Genomic DNA, 15,488 nt, shown 5'->3' with positions numbered 1-15,488 from the left:
TCTATGAGTTCTGAAACTTGACTTTTTTAAAAATTTATTTATATTGAGATACAGTTAACATATAACACTGTATAAGTTTAAGGTGTACAGTTGTTAATTTGGCACATCTACATATTGCAGTATGATTACCACTGTAGCATTAGGTAACACCTTTAATCATATCTTTTTATTTCTTATTTTTTATATTTTTATCTTCTTTTCCATTTCTATATTCTTATCTTTTATTTTTTATCTCATACCATTTCTTTTTTGGTGGTAGAACGCTTAAAATGTAATCTCTTAGCTACTTTGAAGTTTAGAATGCAACATTTTTGTCTAGAATCATTATGCAGTACATTAGATCTCCAGGATATATTACTAGTTGTAACTTTCCATTGACATTTTGCTAATTTTTAGAACTTATTGCTAAGTTCTAAATTTTTTCATTCGTTTTATTCATTTCAAAGCCTCACTCATATCAAATTTCATTATAAACAGATATTATGTGACAGAGTAATTATGAGTGTAATTTTGTACTCTCTCTGGTCTATTTATACTCCTCAGAAGGGAAAGAAACATCTGTTGTAGGGTTCAAGACCCTGGGACTAATCTGAAATTAGCCATTCATGTGGGAATACTTCAAATCTCTGAGTTCCTGGTTTTGATTCAGCAACACAATCAATCTGGAGGAATAGACAACTCAACTATGTTTGCTCAAGCTTAAGAAAAGAGAGAGGCAGTGATGGGGGACTATAGTATATTAGTTTGAGGAAGAGCTTTCTAGACCTCAGGAAAAAATATTCAAAATTACTTCGGACTCTTGAGACTCAGCTGTGCTGAAAATAAACTGAGAGCAAGATAAGGTGATCCCTCTGAAGATAAGTTAAATAATTATTTGGATCACCTCATTGTTGAGAGATAAATCAGTGTAACCCCACCATGAAGAATTAGCCATTTATAAAGTTAGATGAGGATGCTCTTGAAGTTCTCCTCAACCATCCTTTAGAGATTTTTGCCCACAAGTCAGCTGGTAACAACTTTGGAAAAGGAAGTGTATGCAGGTATATTCTCTGGGCTTGGGAATAATTTAACAAGAAATAACATACTAACCATTAGTTTCATGGTGAGTTAGTTTCACAGTGAACATCTGGCATTAACAGAGGTGTTGGAGTGCTCGCTTCGGCAGCACATATACTAACAGAGGTGTTGGAATAGAAAGTTAGGATTATTTTATGGATTTTGCATGGGCCATATTAGTCCATGAAACCACAGTTATAAAGCAAAAGAAATCAGAATGTATGTCCTTATTGCTTCTGAGTATGCTGTGAGAATCACTTATGATAAAATTTGTGAAAACCTTTAATAGGAGCTTTCTTTTTAATTTTATTGCATATTGTAGTGGAACAAAGGTGAAATTTTGGAGTGAAACTAGGGTGTGTTTTCCCCTACAACATGCTGATTGTGTGACTTTGGAGGAATATTTAGCTTATATAAAGTATGTTTCTTCTTTTATAAATTGAGAATAATGGCAGCTTCACCAGATTTTATGCAAATCAGCAATTGGGCACTGGAAATGACATTTGCATTTTGTGTGGTACATATAATGATACCAAAAGGTAGTAAGTGTTACTACTTTCAAATGTTGATGTTGTTTGATTTAGAGCTCAGCAGTCCTTCTTTCCCAAAGTGTATTCTAATTTCTTAGGTGTGGTAAGAAGCTCATGTACCCTAGTTAGTACTGCAGTATAAATTTTATAAAAAAGATTTAATGATTTAATGAGAATGTATAGACTTGTGGAATTGTTAAGTTGTCTACCTGAAACTGATATAACATTGTATGTCAATTACACTTCAATAATAATAAAAAGAGGCTGTGTTCTTTAGCAAGTAACTTCTCCTCCCTGGGAATTTTGTTAAACAAATTTAACAGTTATACTTTTGGGGATAGATGATAGATGGAAAGATAGATACATAGATAGATAGATATAGATATAGATGATATAAATATAGATATAGATATAGATATGAATTACCATGAAAACATGGACAACCTGACCAAGTCACATTTTTCCAGAAATCCTAAAAAATCCAGGGAGCATTATTTTTTGGGTGTGTCAATGAGTTGTTTCTGTTTTTTGTTTTTTTTTTTTTTTTTTTTTTTGTGAGAAAAACATACTCTTTATTTTTTTTTTTTTTTATAAACATATATTTATTTTTTCCCCAGGGGTACAGGTCTGTGAATCGCCAGGTTTACACACTTCACAGCACTCACCATAGCACATACCCTCCCCAATGTCCATAACCCCACCCCCCCAACCCCCCTCCCCCCAGCAACCTTCAGTTTGTTTTGTGAGATTAAGAGTCACTTATGGTTTGTCTCCCTCCCAATCCCAACTTGTTTCATTTACTCTTCCCCTACCCCATTAACCCCCCATGTTGCATCTCCTCTCCTTCATATCAGGGAGATAATATGATAGTTGTCTTTCTCTGATTGACTTATTTCGCTAAGCATGATACCCTCTAGTTCCATCCACGTTGTCGCAAATGGCAAGATTTCATTTCTTTTGATGGCTGCATAGTATTCCATTGTGTATATATACCACATCTTCTTTATCCATTCGTCTGTTGATGGACATCTAGGTTCTTTCCATAGTTTGGCTATTGTAGACATTGCTGCTATAAACATTCGGGTGCATGTGCCCCTTCGGATCACTACGTTTGTATCTTTAGGGTAAATACCCAGCAGTGCAATTGCTGGGTCATAGGGTAGTTCTATTTTCAACATTTTGAGGAACCTCCATGCTGTTTTCCAGAGTGGTTGCACCAGCTTGCATTCCCACCAACAGTGTAGGAGGGTTCCCTTTTCTCCGCATCCTCGCCAGCATCTGTCATTTCCTGACTTGTTAATTTTAGCCATTCTGACTGGTGTGAGGTGAGATCTCATTGTGGTTTTGATTTGTATTTCCCTGATGCCGAGTGATGTGGAGCACTTTTTCATGTGTCTGTTGGCCATCTGGATGTCTTCTTTGCAGAAATGTCTGTTCATGTCTTCTGCCCATTTCTTGATTGGATTACTTGTTCTTTGGGTGTTGAGTTTGCTAAGTTCTTTATAGATTCTGGACATTAGCCCTTTATCTGATATGTCGTTTGCAAATATCTTCTCCCATTCTGTCAGTTGTCTTTTGGTTTTGTTAACTGTTTCCTTTGCTGTGCAAAAGATTTTGATCTTGATAAAATCCCAATAGTTCATTTTTGCCCTTGCTTCCCTTGCCTTTGGCGATGTTCCTAGGAAGATGTTGCTGCAGCTGAGGTCAAAGAGGTTGCTGCCTGTGTTCTCCTCAAGGATTTTGATGGATTCCTTTCTCACATTGAGGTCCTTCATCCATTTTGAGTCTATTTTCATGTGTGGTGTAAGGAAATGATCCAATTTCATTTTTCTGCATGTGGCTGTCCAATTTTCCCAACACCATTTATTGAAGAGGCTGTCTTTTTTCCATCAGACATTCTTTCCTGCTTTGTCGAAGATTAGTTGACCATAGAGTTGAGGGTCTATTTCTGGGCTCTCTATTCTGTTCCATTGATCTATGTGTCTGTTTTTGTGCCAGTACCATGCTGTCTTGATGATGACAGCTTTGTAATAGAGCTTGAAGTCCGGAATTGTGATGCCACCAACTTTGGCTTTCTTTTTCAATATTCCTTTGGCTATTCGTGGTCTTTTCTGGTTCCATATAAATTTTAGGATTATTTGTTCCATTTCTTTGAAAAAAATGGATGGTACTTTGATAGCAATTGCATTAAATGTGTAGATTGCTTTAGGTAGCATAGACATTTTCACAATATTTATTCTTCCAATCCAGGAGCATGGAACATTTTTCCATTTCTTTGTGTCTTCCTCAATTTCTTTCATGAGTACTTTATAGTTTTCTGTGTATAGATTCTTAGTCTCTTTGGTTAGGTTTATTCCCAGGTATCTTATAGTTTTGGGTGGAATTGTAAATGGGATTGACTCCTTAATTTCTCTTTCTTCTGTCTTGTTGTTGGTGTAGAGAAATGCGACTGATTTCTGTGCATTGATTTTATATCCTGACACTTTACTGAATTCCTGTACAAGTTCTAGCAGTTTTGGAGTGGAGTCTTTTGGGTTTTCCACATAGAGTATCATATCATCTGTAAAGAGTGATAGTTTGACTTCTTATTTGCCGATTTGGATGCCTTTAATTTCTTTTTGTTGTCTGATTGCTGAGGCTAGGACTTCTAGTACTATGTTGAATAGCAGTGGTGATAACGGACATCCCTGCCGTGTTCCTGACCTTAGCGGAAAAGCTTTCAGTTTTTCTCCATTGAGAATGATATTTGAGGTGGGTTTTTCATAGATGGCTTTGATAATATTGAGGTATGTGCCCTCTATCCCTACACTTTGAAGAGTTTTGATCAGGAAGGGATGCTGTACTTTGTCAAATGCTTTTTCAGCATCTATGGAGAGTATCATATGGTTCCTGTTCTTTCTTTTATTAATGTGTTGTATCACATTGATTGATTTGCGGATGTTGAACCAACCTTGCAGCCCTGGAATAAATCCCACTTGGTCGTGGTGAATAATCCTTTTAATGTACTGTTGAATCCTATTGGCTAGTATTTTGGTGAGAATTTTTGCATCTGTGTTCATCAAGGATATTGGTCTGTAGTTCTCTTTTTTGATGGGATCCTTTTCTGGTTTGGGGATCAAGGTGATGCTGGCCTCATAAAATGAGTTTGGAAGTTTTCCTTCCATTTCTATTTTTTGGAACAGTTTCAGGAGAATAGGAATTAGTTCTTCCTTAAATGTTTGGTAGAATTCCCCCGGGAAGCCATCTGGCCCTGGGCTTTTGTTTGTTTGGAGATTTTTGATGACTGTTTCAATCTCCTTACTGGTTATGGGTCTGTTCAGGCTTTCTATTTCTTCCTGGTTCAGTTGTGGTAGTTTATATTTCTCTAGGAATGCATCCATTTCTTCCAGATTGTCAAATTTGTTGGCATAGAGTTGCTCATAATATGTTCTTATAATTGTCTGTATTTCTTGGGTGTTAGTTGTGATCTGTCCTCTTTCATTCATGATTTTATTTATTTGGGTCCTTTCTCTTTTCTTTTTGATAAGTCTGGCCAGGGGCTTACCAATCTTATTAATTCTTTCAAAGAACCAGCTCCTAGTTTCGTTGATTTGTTCTATTGTTTTTTTTGGTTTCTATTTCATTGATTTCTGCTCTGATCTTTATGATTTCTCTTCTCCTGCTGGGTTTAGGGTTTCTTTCTTGTTCTTTCTCCAGTTCCTTTAGGTGTAGGGTTAGGTTGTGTACCTGAGACCTTTCTTGTTTCTTGAGAAAGGCTTGTACCGCTATATATTTTCCTCTCAGTACTGCCTTTGTTGTGTCCCACAGATTTTGAACCGTTGTATTTTCATTATCATTTGTTTCCATGAATTTTTTCAATTCTTCTTTAATTTCCTGGTTGACCCATTCATTCTTTAGAAGGATGCTGTTTAGTCGCCATGTATTTGGGTTCTTTCCAAATTTCCTCTTGTGATTGAGTTCTAGCTTCAGGGCATTGTGGTCTGAAAATATGCAGGGAATGATCCCAATCTTTTGATACCGGTTGAGACCTGATTTAGAACCAAGGATGTGATCTATTCTGGAGAATGTTCCATGTGCACTAGAGAAGAATGTGTATTCTGTTGCTTTGGGATGAAATGTTCTGAATATATCTGTGATGTCCATCTGGTCCAGTGTGTCATTTAAGGCCTTTATTTCCTTGTTGATCTTTTGCTTGGATGCTCTGTCCATTTCAGTGAGGGGAGTGTTAAAGTCCCCTACTATTATTGTATGATTGTCGATGTGTTTCTTTGATTTTGTTATTAATTGGGTTATATAGTTGGCTGCTCCCACGTTAGGGGCATAGATATTTAAAATTCTTAGATCTTCTTGTTGGACAGATCCTTTGAGTATGATATAGTGTCCTTCTTCATCTCTTATTATAGTCTTTGGTTTAAAATCTAATTGATCTGATATAAGGATTGCCACTCCTGCTTTCTTCTGATGTCCATTAGCATGGTAAATTCTTTTCCACCCCCTCACTTTAAATCTGGAGGTGTCTATGGGTTTAAAATGAGTTTCTTGTAGGCAACATATAGATGGGTTTTGTTTTTTTATCCATTCTGATACCCTGTGTCTTTTGATTGGGGCATTTAGCCCATTAACATTCAGGGTAACTATTGAGAGAAATGAATTTAGTGCCATTGTATTGCCTGTAAGGTGACTGTTATTGTATATTGTTTCTGTTCCTTTCTGATCTACTACTTTTAGGCTCTCTCTTTGCTTAGAGGACCCCTTTCAATATTTCCTGTAGAGCTGGTTTGGTGTTTGGAAATTCTTTCAGTTTTTGTTTGTCCTGGAAGCTTTTCATCTCTCCTTCTATTTTCAATGATAGCCTAGCTGGATATAGTATTCTTGGCTGCATGTTTTTCTTGTTTAGTACTCTGAATATATCATGCCAGCACTTTCTGGCCTGCCAGGTCCCTGTGGATAAGTCTGCTGCCAATCTAATATTTTTACCATTGTATGTTACAGACTTCTTCTCCCAGGCTGCTTTCAGGATTTTCTCTTTGTCACTAAGACTTGTAAATTTTACTATTAGGTGACGGGGTGTGGACCTATTCTTATTGATTTTGAGGGGGGTTCTCTGAACCTCCTGGATTTTGATGCTTGTTCCCTTTGCCATATTGGGGAAATTCTCTCCAATAATTCTCTCCAATATACCTTCTGCTCCCCTCTCTCTTTCTTCTTCTTCTGGAATCCCAATTATTCTAATGTTGTTTCGTCTTATGGTGTCACTTATCTCTCGAATTCTGCCCTCGTGGTCCAGTAGTTGTTTGTCCCTCTTTTGTTCAGCTTCCTTATTCTCTGTCATTTGGTCTTCTATATCGCTAATTCTTTCTTCTGCCTCATTTATCCTAGCAGTGAGAGCCTCCATTTTTGATTGCACCTCATTAATAGCTTTTTTGATTTCAACTTGATTAGATTTTAGTTCTTTTATTTCTCCAGAAAGGGCTTTTATATCTCCCGAGAGGGTTTCTCTAATATCTTCCATGCCTTTTTCGAGCCCAGCTAGAACCTTGAGAATCGTCATTCTGAACTCTAGATCTGACATATTACCAATGTCTGTATTGATTAGGTCCCTAGCCTTTGGTACTGCCTCTTGTTCTTTTTTTTGTGGTGAATTTTTCTGCCTTGTCATTTTGTCCAGATAAGAGTATATGAAGGAGTAAATAAAATACTGAAAGGGTGGCAACAACCCCAGGAAAATATGCTTTAGCCAAATCAAAAGAGATCCCAAATCTTGAGTGGGCGGGGGAAGGGGACAAAAAGAGGTTCAGAAAGAAAAAAAAGAAAAGAAAAAAGAAAAAAGAAACAAATAAAAAAAGAAAACCAATAATGAAAAAAATATAAAAAGGAAAAATATATATATATATATATATTAGATAAACTAGTTAAAAAACTTTAAAAAAGAAAAGGGTAAAAGTTAAAAAAAATTAGCAGAAGAAGAGAAAAAAAATTGAAAAAGAAAAAAAAATTAAATTAACTGCAAGACTAAAGAATCATGGGGAGAAAGCCATGAGTTCCGTGCTTTGCTTTCTCCTCCTCTGGAATTCCACGGCTCTCCTTGGTATTGAAACTGTACTCCTCGTAAGTGAACTTGGTCCTGGCTGGGTTTCTTGTTGATCTTCTGGGGGAGGGGCCTGTTGTAGTGATTCTCAAGTGTCTTTGCCCCAGGCGGAGTCGCACCGCCCTTACCAGGGGCTGGGCTGAGTAATCTGCTCGGGTTTGCTTTCAGGAGCTTTTGTTCCCTGAGCGCTTTCTGTAGAGTTCTGGAGGACGGGAATAAAGATGGCGGCCTCCCAGTCTCCGGCCCGGAGGAGCCGAGAGCTCGGGGCCCAACTCCTCAGTGTGCCCTCAGAGAACAGCGCCCTATTACTCTCATCTGCCTGGCCTCTGGCCGCACTCCGAGCCAACCGAGCCTGCTACCGGTTCAAGGTAAGCCCGAGCTGTGAGCTCACTCCTCGGCTCCGTCTCTGTAGCCGGCTTCCCCGTTCTAATACCTGCAAGCTCTGCGACACTCAGACACCCCAATCCTTCTGTGACCCTGCGGGACCTGAGGCCACACTGGCCCCGCGTGGGCTTCACCCCAGTTAAGCCTCTGGAGCGATGTCCCTCAGCGGAACCGACTTTTAAAAGTCCTGATTTTGTACTCTGTTGCTCCGCTGCTTGCCGGGAGCCGGCCCCTCCCCCCGCGGTCTATCTTCCCGTCGGTTTGGATTCACTTCTCCGCCAGTCCTACCTTTCAGAAAGTGGTTGATTTTCTGTTTCTAGAATTGCTGTTCTTCTTCTCTTCGGTCTCCTGTTGGATTTGTAGGTGTTTGCAATCTTTAGATAAGCTATCTAGCTGATCTCCCACAACCTGAAGTAGTCTCAGCCTGCTACTTCTCCGCCATCTTGACTCCTCCCTCCGAGTTGTTTCTGTTTTAAAGCTATTATACATTTAAGTAATCAGATGCTGGTTCTTTTATGGCCAAAAATTCACTAGGGCAGCAGATTTCAAAAAGCATTGTAAAATTGAAAAGCTTATTGTCATTCAAAGCATTGTAAGTATGGAAAGTTTATTATTCCTTCATGTCCTGCGTTCAAAAATCTCTATTTAGAATTAACCTCATGCAAAAAGTCTTCAAGATTATTTTAGAAGGGTATTTTTCAGTGAAGGCAATGTTATAATTCCCCCCCCTCCCCCATTGCCTTGTTAAAGAGAGGAACCTGAGTTACTTACTGAAACTTTTTCTTAACCTGGCTATAACAGACAGAAAGAGAATAGTGTCAGGCAGAATACTGTGGAGCTTCTGTGCCTAAGGAGACATTCTGTACTCCAGCTAGTTCTTAATGAGATTAATAGCTGGCAGTGAATAATACAATACTTGTAATTTCAGAGAAGCTCATCAAGGAGGACTTAAAATGTTAATAAATCTGCTTAATTGTATTTTTACAGTAAGTAATTCTGCTGTATATTTATCAGAGTATATGTGCTTTTGACTGCTCCAGGGACAAAAAGGGAAAGAAAGCAAGAATATATCTTCATGTAATAGAATCACCATGCATGACTTTAACTCTACTGCATTCACCAATCCTAGTACCTTCTTTGTGATGGGCATCTCTGGTCTAGAAGACTTGCATATTTGGATATCCATCCCTTTCTGCTCAATGTATATTGTTGCCCTCATGGGAAACATACTCATCCTTTTCATCATCAAAACTGAGACTGTTCTCCATGAGCCCATGTTCTATTTTCTTTCCATGTTGGCCATCACAGACCTCATCTTGTCAACCTCCACTCTTCCCAAGATGTTGGGTATATTCTGGTTCAATTATCATGAAATCAGCTTCCATGCCTGTCTCACTCAGATGTTTTTCATCCATGCTTTCTCTGGGGTGGAGTCAGGGCTTCTCGTGGCCATGGCACTTGACCGGTATGTGGCAATCTGCAACCACTGAGACACTCATCCATTCTTACAAATTCTGTGGTGGCTCAGGTTGGCCTGGTGGCACTTCTGCGTGGGTTAGTACTAATGACACCACATCCCTTCCTGGTGAGGAGATGGCCATATTGCCAGTCCAATGTAGTCCCCCACACATACTGTGAGCACATGGCTGTGGTGAAATTGGCTTATGCTGACATTTCCATCAATAGTCTTTATAGTTTGGCAGTCATTATCTTAATTGTTGGGACTGATGTGACATGTATCTTTCTGTCCTATGTACAGATTCTTCAAACTGTATTTAATCTCCCTTCTAATGATGCCAGGTTGAAGACCCTCAGCACTTGTGGGTCCCATGTGTGTGTCATCCTCACCTTTTATATTCCTGCTCTTTTCTCCTTCCTCACCCACCGTTTTAGCAAGCATATGCCACGCCACACTCACATCTTGCTGGCCAACATGTACTTGTTGGTACCGCCTATGCTGAACCCTATCATCTATGGAGTAAGGACCAGGCAGATCCGAGCATGTGTTCTACAATTATTTATGACTAAAATCAGCTGAGAATTTTGATTCTTATTTTCTACTTATTCCCATCCTCCTATAATTCTTTGGTATAAATTTCTTGGAGTCTAGCTTTAGTGAGACCAAGCATTAGAATCTTAATTCTTCCTCTTACTATTTCTGGAAGTGGAAATTATATTTAATTTATCTAATAAGCATCTGTAAAACAGATATAATAATACCTGTGTCATATGTTAATGGTTACAAAGTGTTTAGCACTGTTTCTAGGATAGTTTAAGTAAGATTATTTCAGTGTGTGAAGTAATTCTTCTGTGTGTTATAGGTTTGCTCACTGTCTTTATGAAACATGCTTACTAATTTATCTTATAAAATTAACCAAATAAGAACATCTATCTCACCATTTTTTTCCATAGAGGAATTTTAGACCAGATAATCCAAATGGCAATCTGAATTGGGTTGATTTGTACTCTCACTGTAACCATAAGGGAATGTTGGTGAGAAGTGGGCAGAAGAGAAAAATGTTGGGTAAACCATAGGGCTTTCACCTTGCAACTTATGAGAAGGGTGCATTTTAGGAACTCCCTTGAGAATGAATACAGATTGTAAAGTGAGTCATTCCCACTGCTAGTGCAGACATTGTGTATCTTTCACATTTGTAAGAATTTCAAAAAATCAGAACTCTTCTTCATGAAATGAGCAAGTAAAATAAAATGATGACTGATTTTGCATTCATCTATCTACTCAGTATCTAGTAAGCATCTGTAATGTGCTTATATGGCCATAGAAGACCTGACAGTAAACAAAAGAAGGAGAATTACTTCCCTTAGTGGAGTTTATAACCAATAAAGAAAGATGGTAAATGATAGTAATTAATGTATACCTACTATCAAAGAGAGTTTTCTAGTAATATTTAATACTATAAATTTTAGTCTAATCTATTTTTAGTAGTATCCCACACCTTTTGTTTGCTGATTTTCTATTTGTACTTATATATCTTAAATTCTCTAAATATAATAGTGCATTTGATTAATGTGTTCTTTCATTCCACTAGTTATTCTTCATGTAATCTGAAAGCTCTGCACTTAAGTGCATATACATTTATTATGGTTACATCTTTTTGGTGAATTCTTTCTTTTATCTTTATATAAAATCCATTTTTATCCTTGACACTATTTTTATTCTGAGTTCTAGTTTGTCTTATATTGATATAGTCACTTCAGCCTCTTTTAAATACTGTCTTTATGGCATATATTTTCCATCTTTTTAGCTTATATATGTATTTATATTTAAAGTAAGTTTTTTGGGGCACCTGGGTGATTCGGTCAGCTAAGCATCTCCTTCAGCTCAGGTCATGATCCCAGGGCCCTGGGATCGAGTTCCACGTCAGACTCCTTGCTTGGTGGAGAATCCGCTTCTCTCTCTCTCTTTCATATAAATAAAATCTTAAAAAAAAAAAAAAGTAAGTTTTTGTACACAAATTTAGTTGGATCCTGTTCTTTTATTTGATTTCATTATCTCTCTCTTAAATAGGTGTGTTTAGACCATTTTTATTTAATGTAATTAGTGATATGGTTGAATTTATGTTTACGGTTTTAATTTGAATTTCTTGTTTGTTGCTCTTCTTCTGCCCTCCCCCACTGCCCACTTTGGGACTTGAATAGTTTTGGTAATCAGTTTTAACTTATCTATTGGCTTTTGGCTATATCTGTTATAGGGATTTTTAGGGATTTTTTTTTTTTTCTTAAGGATTGCTCCAAAGCATGGCTTTCCAGTTTGGGGACTATTAACTATCTGTAGCCAAGTAATACTTTGATGTGAAGGTTGTTCTGTGTACTGCAGGATGTTTAGCAGCTTCTCTGGTCTATGGCTGCTAGATACCAGGAACAAAAAGTGGTATCTCTAGAAACTGTCAACTGTCTTATTGGGAGCAAATGGGACTGCAAACCGTGGATGTACAGATTGCAATATGCATACCTAAACACTCACAATTGACTTACAGTTAATATTTTACCACTTTAAGTGAAATGTAAATGAACCTTCCCATTATAGGATCCTGTATGTCCCTACATGCTGCAGTCTGTGGTCATATGTATATCTGCATGCATGAAAACCCCACAAAAGCTAATTAAAAGTTCTTTTAAACAACGAGAGCAAGTGAGTCTCACATTTAACCAAATAATTATAAATTCTGTTGCTCTTCCTTTACTACTGATCTCCTAACTTTCTCGTTTGTATAATTTCTCTTCAACCAGAACTTATTTTAGGATTTCATTTTGAGAAAGTTTGCTGGTGATGGATTCTCTCAGAGTTTTCTCATCTAGCAAAGCCTTTATTTCATCTACATTCCTGAAATATATTTTCTCTGTATATAGCATTCTGGGTTAACTGGTATTTTAAAAATAAATTTCAGAACTTAAAAATATTACTCCACTGTCTTCTGGACTTTAAACTTCCTTATGAGGAATTAGTCATTCAAATTGTTGTTCATCTATGTATAATATCATATATTTTTCTGACTTTTTGCAGTAGATTTTTTTATCTTTGGTTTTTATCAATTCAACATGTTTCTTTCAATATATATGCTTTTCTTTGAGTTTTGTTGTTTAAGGATCATGGAGTCTTAAAAATTTGTAAATTTGTGTCTTTTACCAAGTTTGAAAATGATTTCCCATTGTTTCATTAAATATATTTCTCTGTCCAATATTTTTTTCTTCTCCTTCTGGGATCCTAGTGACAAGAATATTAGAGATTTTTATATGTGTTCCACACACCTGAGGCTCTGTTCATAATTTCAATGTTTTTCTCTATTCTTCAAATTGAATCATTTCTTCTTAATTGCTTTCAAGTTTACACTTTCCTTTCTCATATTCATTCTGGTATTGTGTTCATCTAATGAATTTCAGATGTTAAGACTTTTACTTGTAAAATTATGATGTTCTTTTTTAATACTTTCTGTTCTCTCTGCTGAAGACCTCTAACACACTTCAACAGTGCTTACTTTTAAGTCATGAAGAATACTTAACCACTTTAGATTCTTTGTATAACAATTTCAGCATCTGAGTAGATCATCCTTTCTCTGACAGTCACATGTTTTGTTTTTTCATATGTTTAATATTTTTTAAATTTTATCCTGGACATTTTGCAAATGGATCATCTAAAAATTCTTTGTAGAGGGTTGATACTGTTTTCCTTTGTTTTGTTTTACCAGGAAATCAATTTGGTTATGTTCAGATTGCAAGTCCAACCTTGCCTCCTGTAGTGGTTCTAATGGATTTTTTTTGTCTATCCAATGGATGTTTTTTGTCTATCCATCCTGAGATATGGAGATGTTTTATATTGTAGTTCAGTTCTCAGAGCCTTTGTTGTGTTTTGTTGGGTCTGTTCTATGCATGTGCAGCTTGGGAGTAAGCATGGTTTGTGTCAGTTCATATACAGAATTAAAGAAGACTATGGACTCTGAAAAACAATCTGAGGGTTTTGGAGGGGCAAGGGGTGGGAGGTTGGGGGGAACCAGGTGGTGGGTATTAGAGAGGGCAGGGATTGCATGGAGCACTGGGTGTGGTGCAAAAAACAAGGAATACTGTTATGCTGAAAATAAAAAAAATAAATAAAATTAAATTAAAAAAAAGAAATTCAGAACAGCCAAAAAAAAATTAATTAAAAAAATAAAGAAGCCACTTATCCAGTTCTCTCCATGATTCTTTTCATATTCTGCAATTATCAGAGGTCACCTCTCATATCTCCATGATCAAAAAGACAGCATTTCTGATAGAATTCTAGCTGCATGTATCACCATGTCATCAAAATGGATACTGCTGTTGGGGGAAGAAGAAGGAAGGAAGGAAGGAAGGAAGGAAGGTAGGTTGGAGAAGGAGAAAGGAAGGAAGGAACGAAGTGAAGGAAGGAGATAGAGAGGATTATGATAGGAATTTCAGACACATTCTCCAATATCAGCCTTCTATTTTTTTCATCTCTTTCCTCTCCCTTCTTTCTTTCCTGCCTTCCCTCTCTCCCTCTCTTCTCTTTTTTCCTTCTTTCTTGATTTCTCTTTCTTTCCTTTCCTTTCCTTTCTTTCTTTCTTTCCTGGCCAGAAAAGTAAACCTTCTCTTGGAGTTTTAGCTGCTTTTATTATTCTATGACAGGGATATAACTTTCAGTTGGATCTAGTAGAAAAACAAAGAAGAAATAAGAGGATACTCCTCTTTATCTCCAGCTCACAGACAGCTTTCTTCTGATCCTCTGACTAGCAAACAATGAGGTTTATCTTACATTTTTTTCCCTGTACTACCTGCTGTAGCTCTGTGGGATGCTTGCTCCCTAATCAGTAGAAGGAAACAAATGGTAAAATTTTCTTGAGAACCTACATGATTTAAGTCACTTCTTCAAAATTTGACTCCCTATTTTAACTTGATTTAATTGCTGACTTCATAGAATTCTGTGGTAACTATTTTGTATTTTGTTCAGATTTTAGTTGTAAACTGTTAGGGAAGCTGGCTATAGTGGACTTATTTTGGAAAGACTGAAATATCTTCTTAATATAAAGTTTTAAGCATATAGTAAGATAGAAGTAAATGCTGTGGAAAAAATAAAGAAATGGAAATGAGGGAATATTGTATATGTGATGGAAGATATATTCTATTTAGGGTTGTCAGGAAAATATCATTTAGTAGATGATATGTGAGAAAGTATTTGGAGACAGCAGATTTAATAAGGCAGACTGATAAAAGTATTTTAAGCAGAAGAAGTAGGAAGAAAAAAGCACTGAATTTTGCACTGTCCTTGAAATCTGAAATAAAGGAAGAAACCAATATACTTTGAGAGTGGTAAGGAAAATACAAAGACAAGAATACTAGTGGGAAAAGTTCAAGGATATTTCACCCCACATGTAGAACAGCCAGCTAATGCTAATGTCTTTGGCTTATATTATGAGTAATAATGGCAGTCACTGGGAATATTTTTTAAAATGTTTTTACAACTTTATTGATGTCTGACATACAGTAAAGTGAATTCATTTAAAATATACAATTTAAGATATTTTGTCATATGTATTCAACTGTGAAAGAATTGCAAGATACTAAATGTATCTTTTATTCCCTAAAAATTTCTTCATGTACTATGAAATACACACTTATTGTCTTTTGCTGAAATCCATCCTGTTTTCCAAAAAAATGACAGTTCATGTCTATACATTAGGTTAAGGTTCTTGTTTTCTGTTTTTGTTTTATTTCAAATCTATATAGATATAATTATGCACTATGACTCTTCTCTTCTGGTATATTCTTTCTTCATTAGGCATGTTATTTTAAGATTTACCCACATGTGGTATGTATCATACCTTTATAATGCTGAATAGTATTATATTATGTGGAAAAGCCTGAGTTTGCCCATTAAGTCATTATTGATAAATATTTGAATTGGTTCCAGTTTTTGG

General features: G+C 36.6%; 1 protein-coding gene across 1 annotated transcript; it reads left to right on the top strand.

The window, feature by feature from the left end:
* The first annotated feature begins 9,149 nt into the window (after positions 1–9,149).
* LOC116864864 (olfactory receptor 52E2-like) lies at positions 9,150–10,096 on the top strand. The gene is given in 2 exon segments (XM_032852681.1): positions 9,150–9,537; positions 9,540–10,096. Coding segments are annotated over 2 exon segments (945 nt in total).
* Positions 10,097–15,488: the final 5,392 nt, after the last annotated feature.

Source organism: Lontra canadensis, unplaced genomic scaffold (assembly GCF_010015895.1).
Source record: "Lontra canadensis isolate GAN:19392208 unplaced genomic scaffold, GSC_riverotter_1.0 scaffold7, whole genome shotgun sequence".
NCBI lineage: Eukaryota > Metazoa > Chordata > Mammalia > Carnivora > Mustelidae > Lontra > Lontra canadensis.
This window is presented reverse-complemented; position numbering and strand designations above follow the sequence as displayed.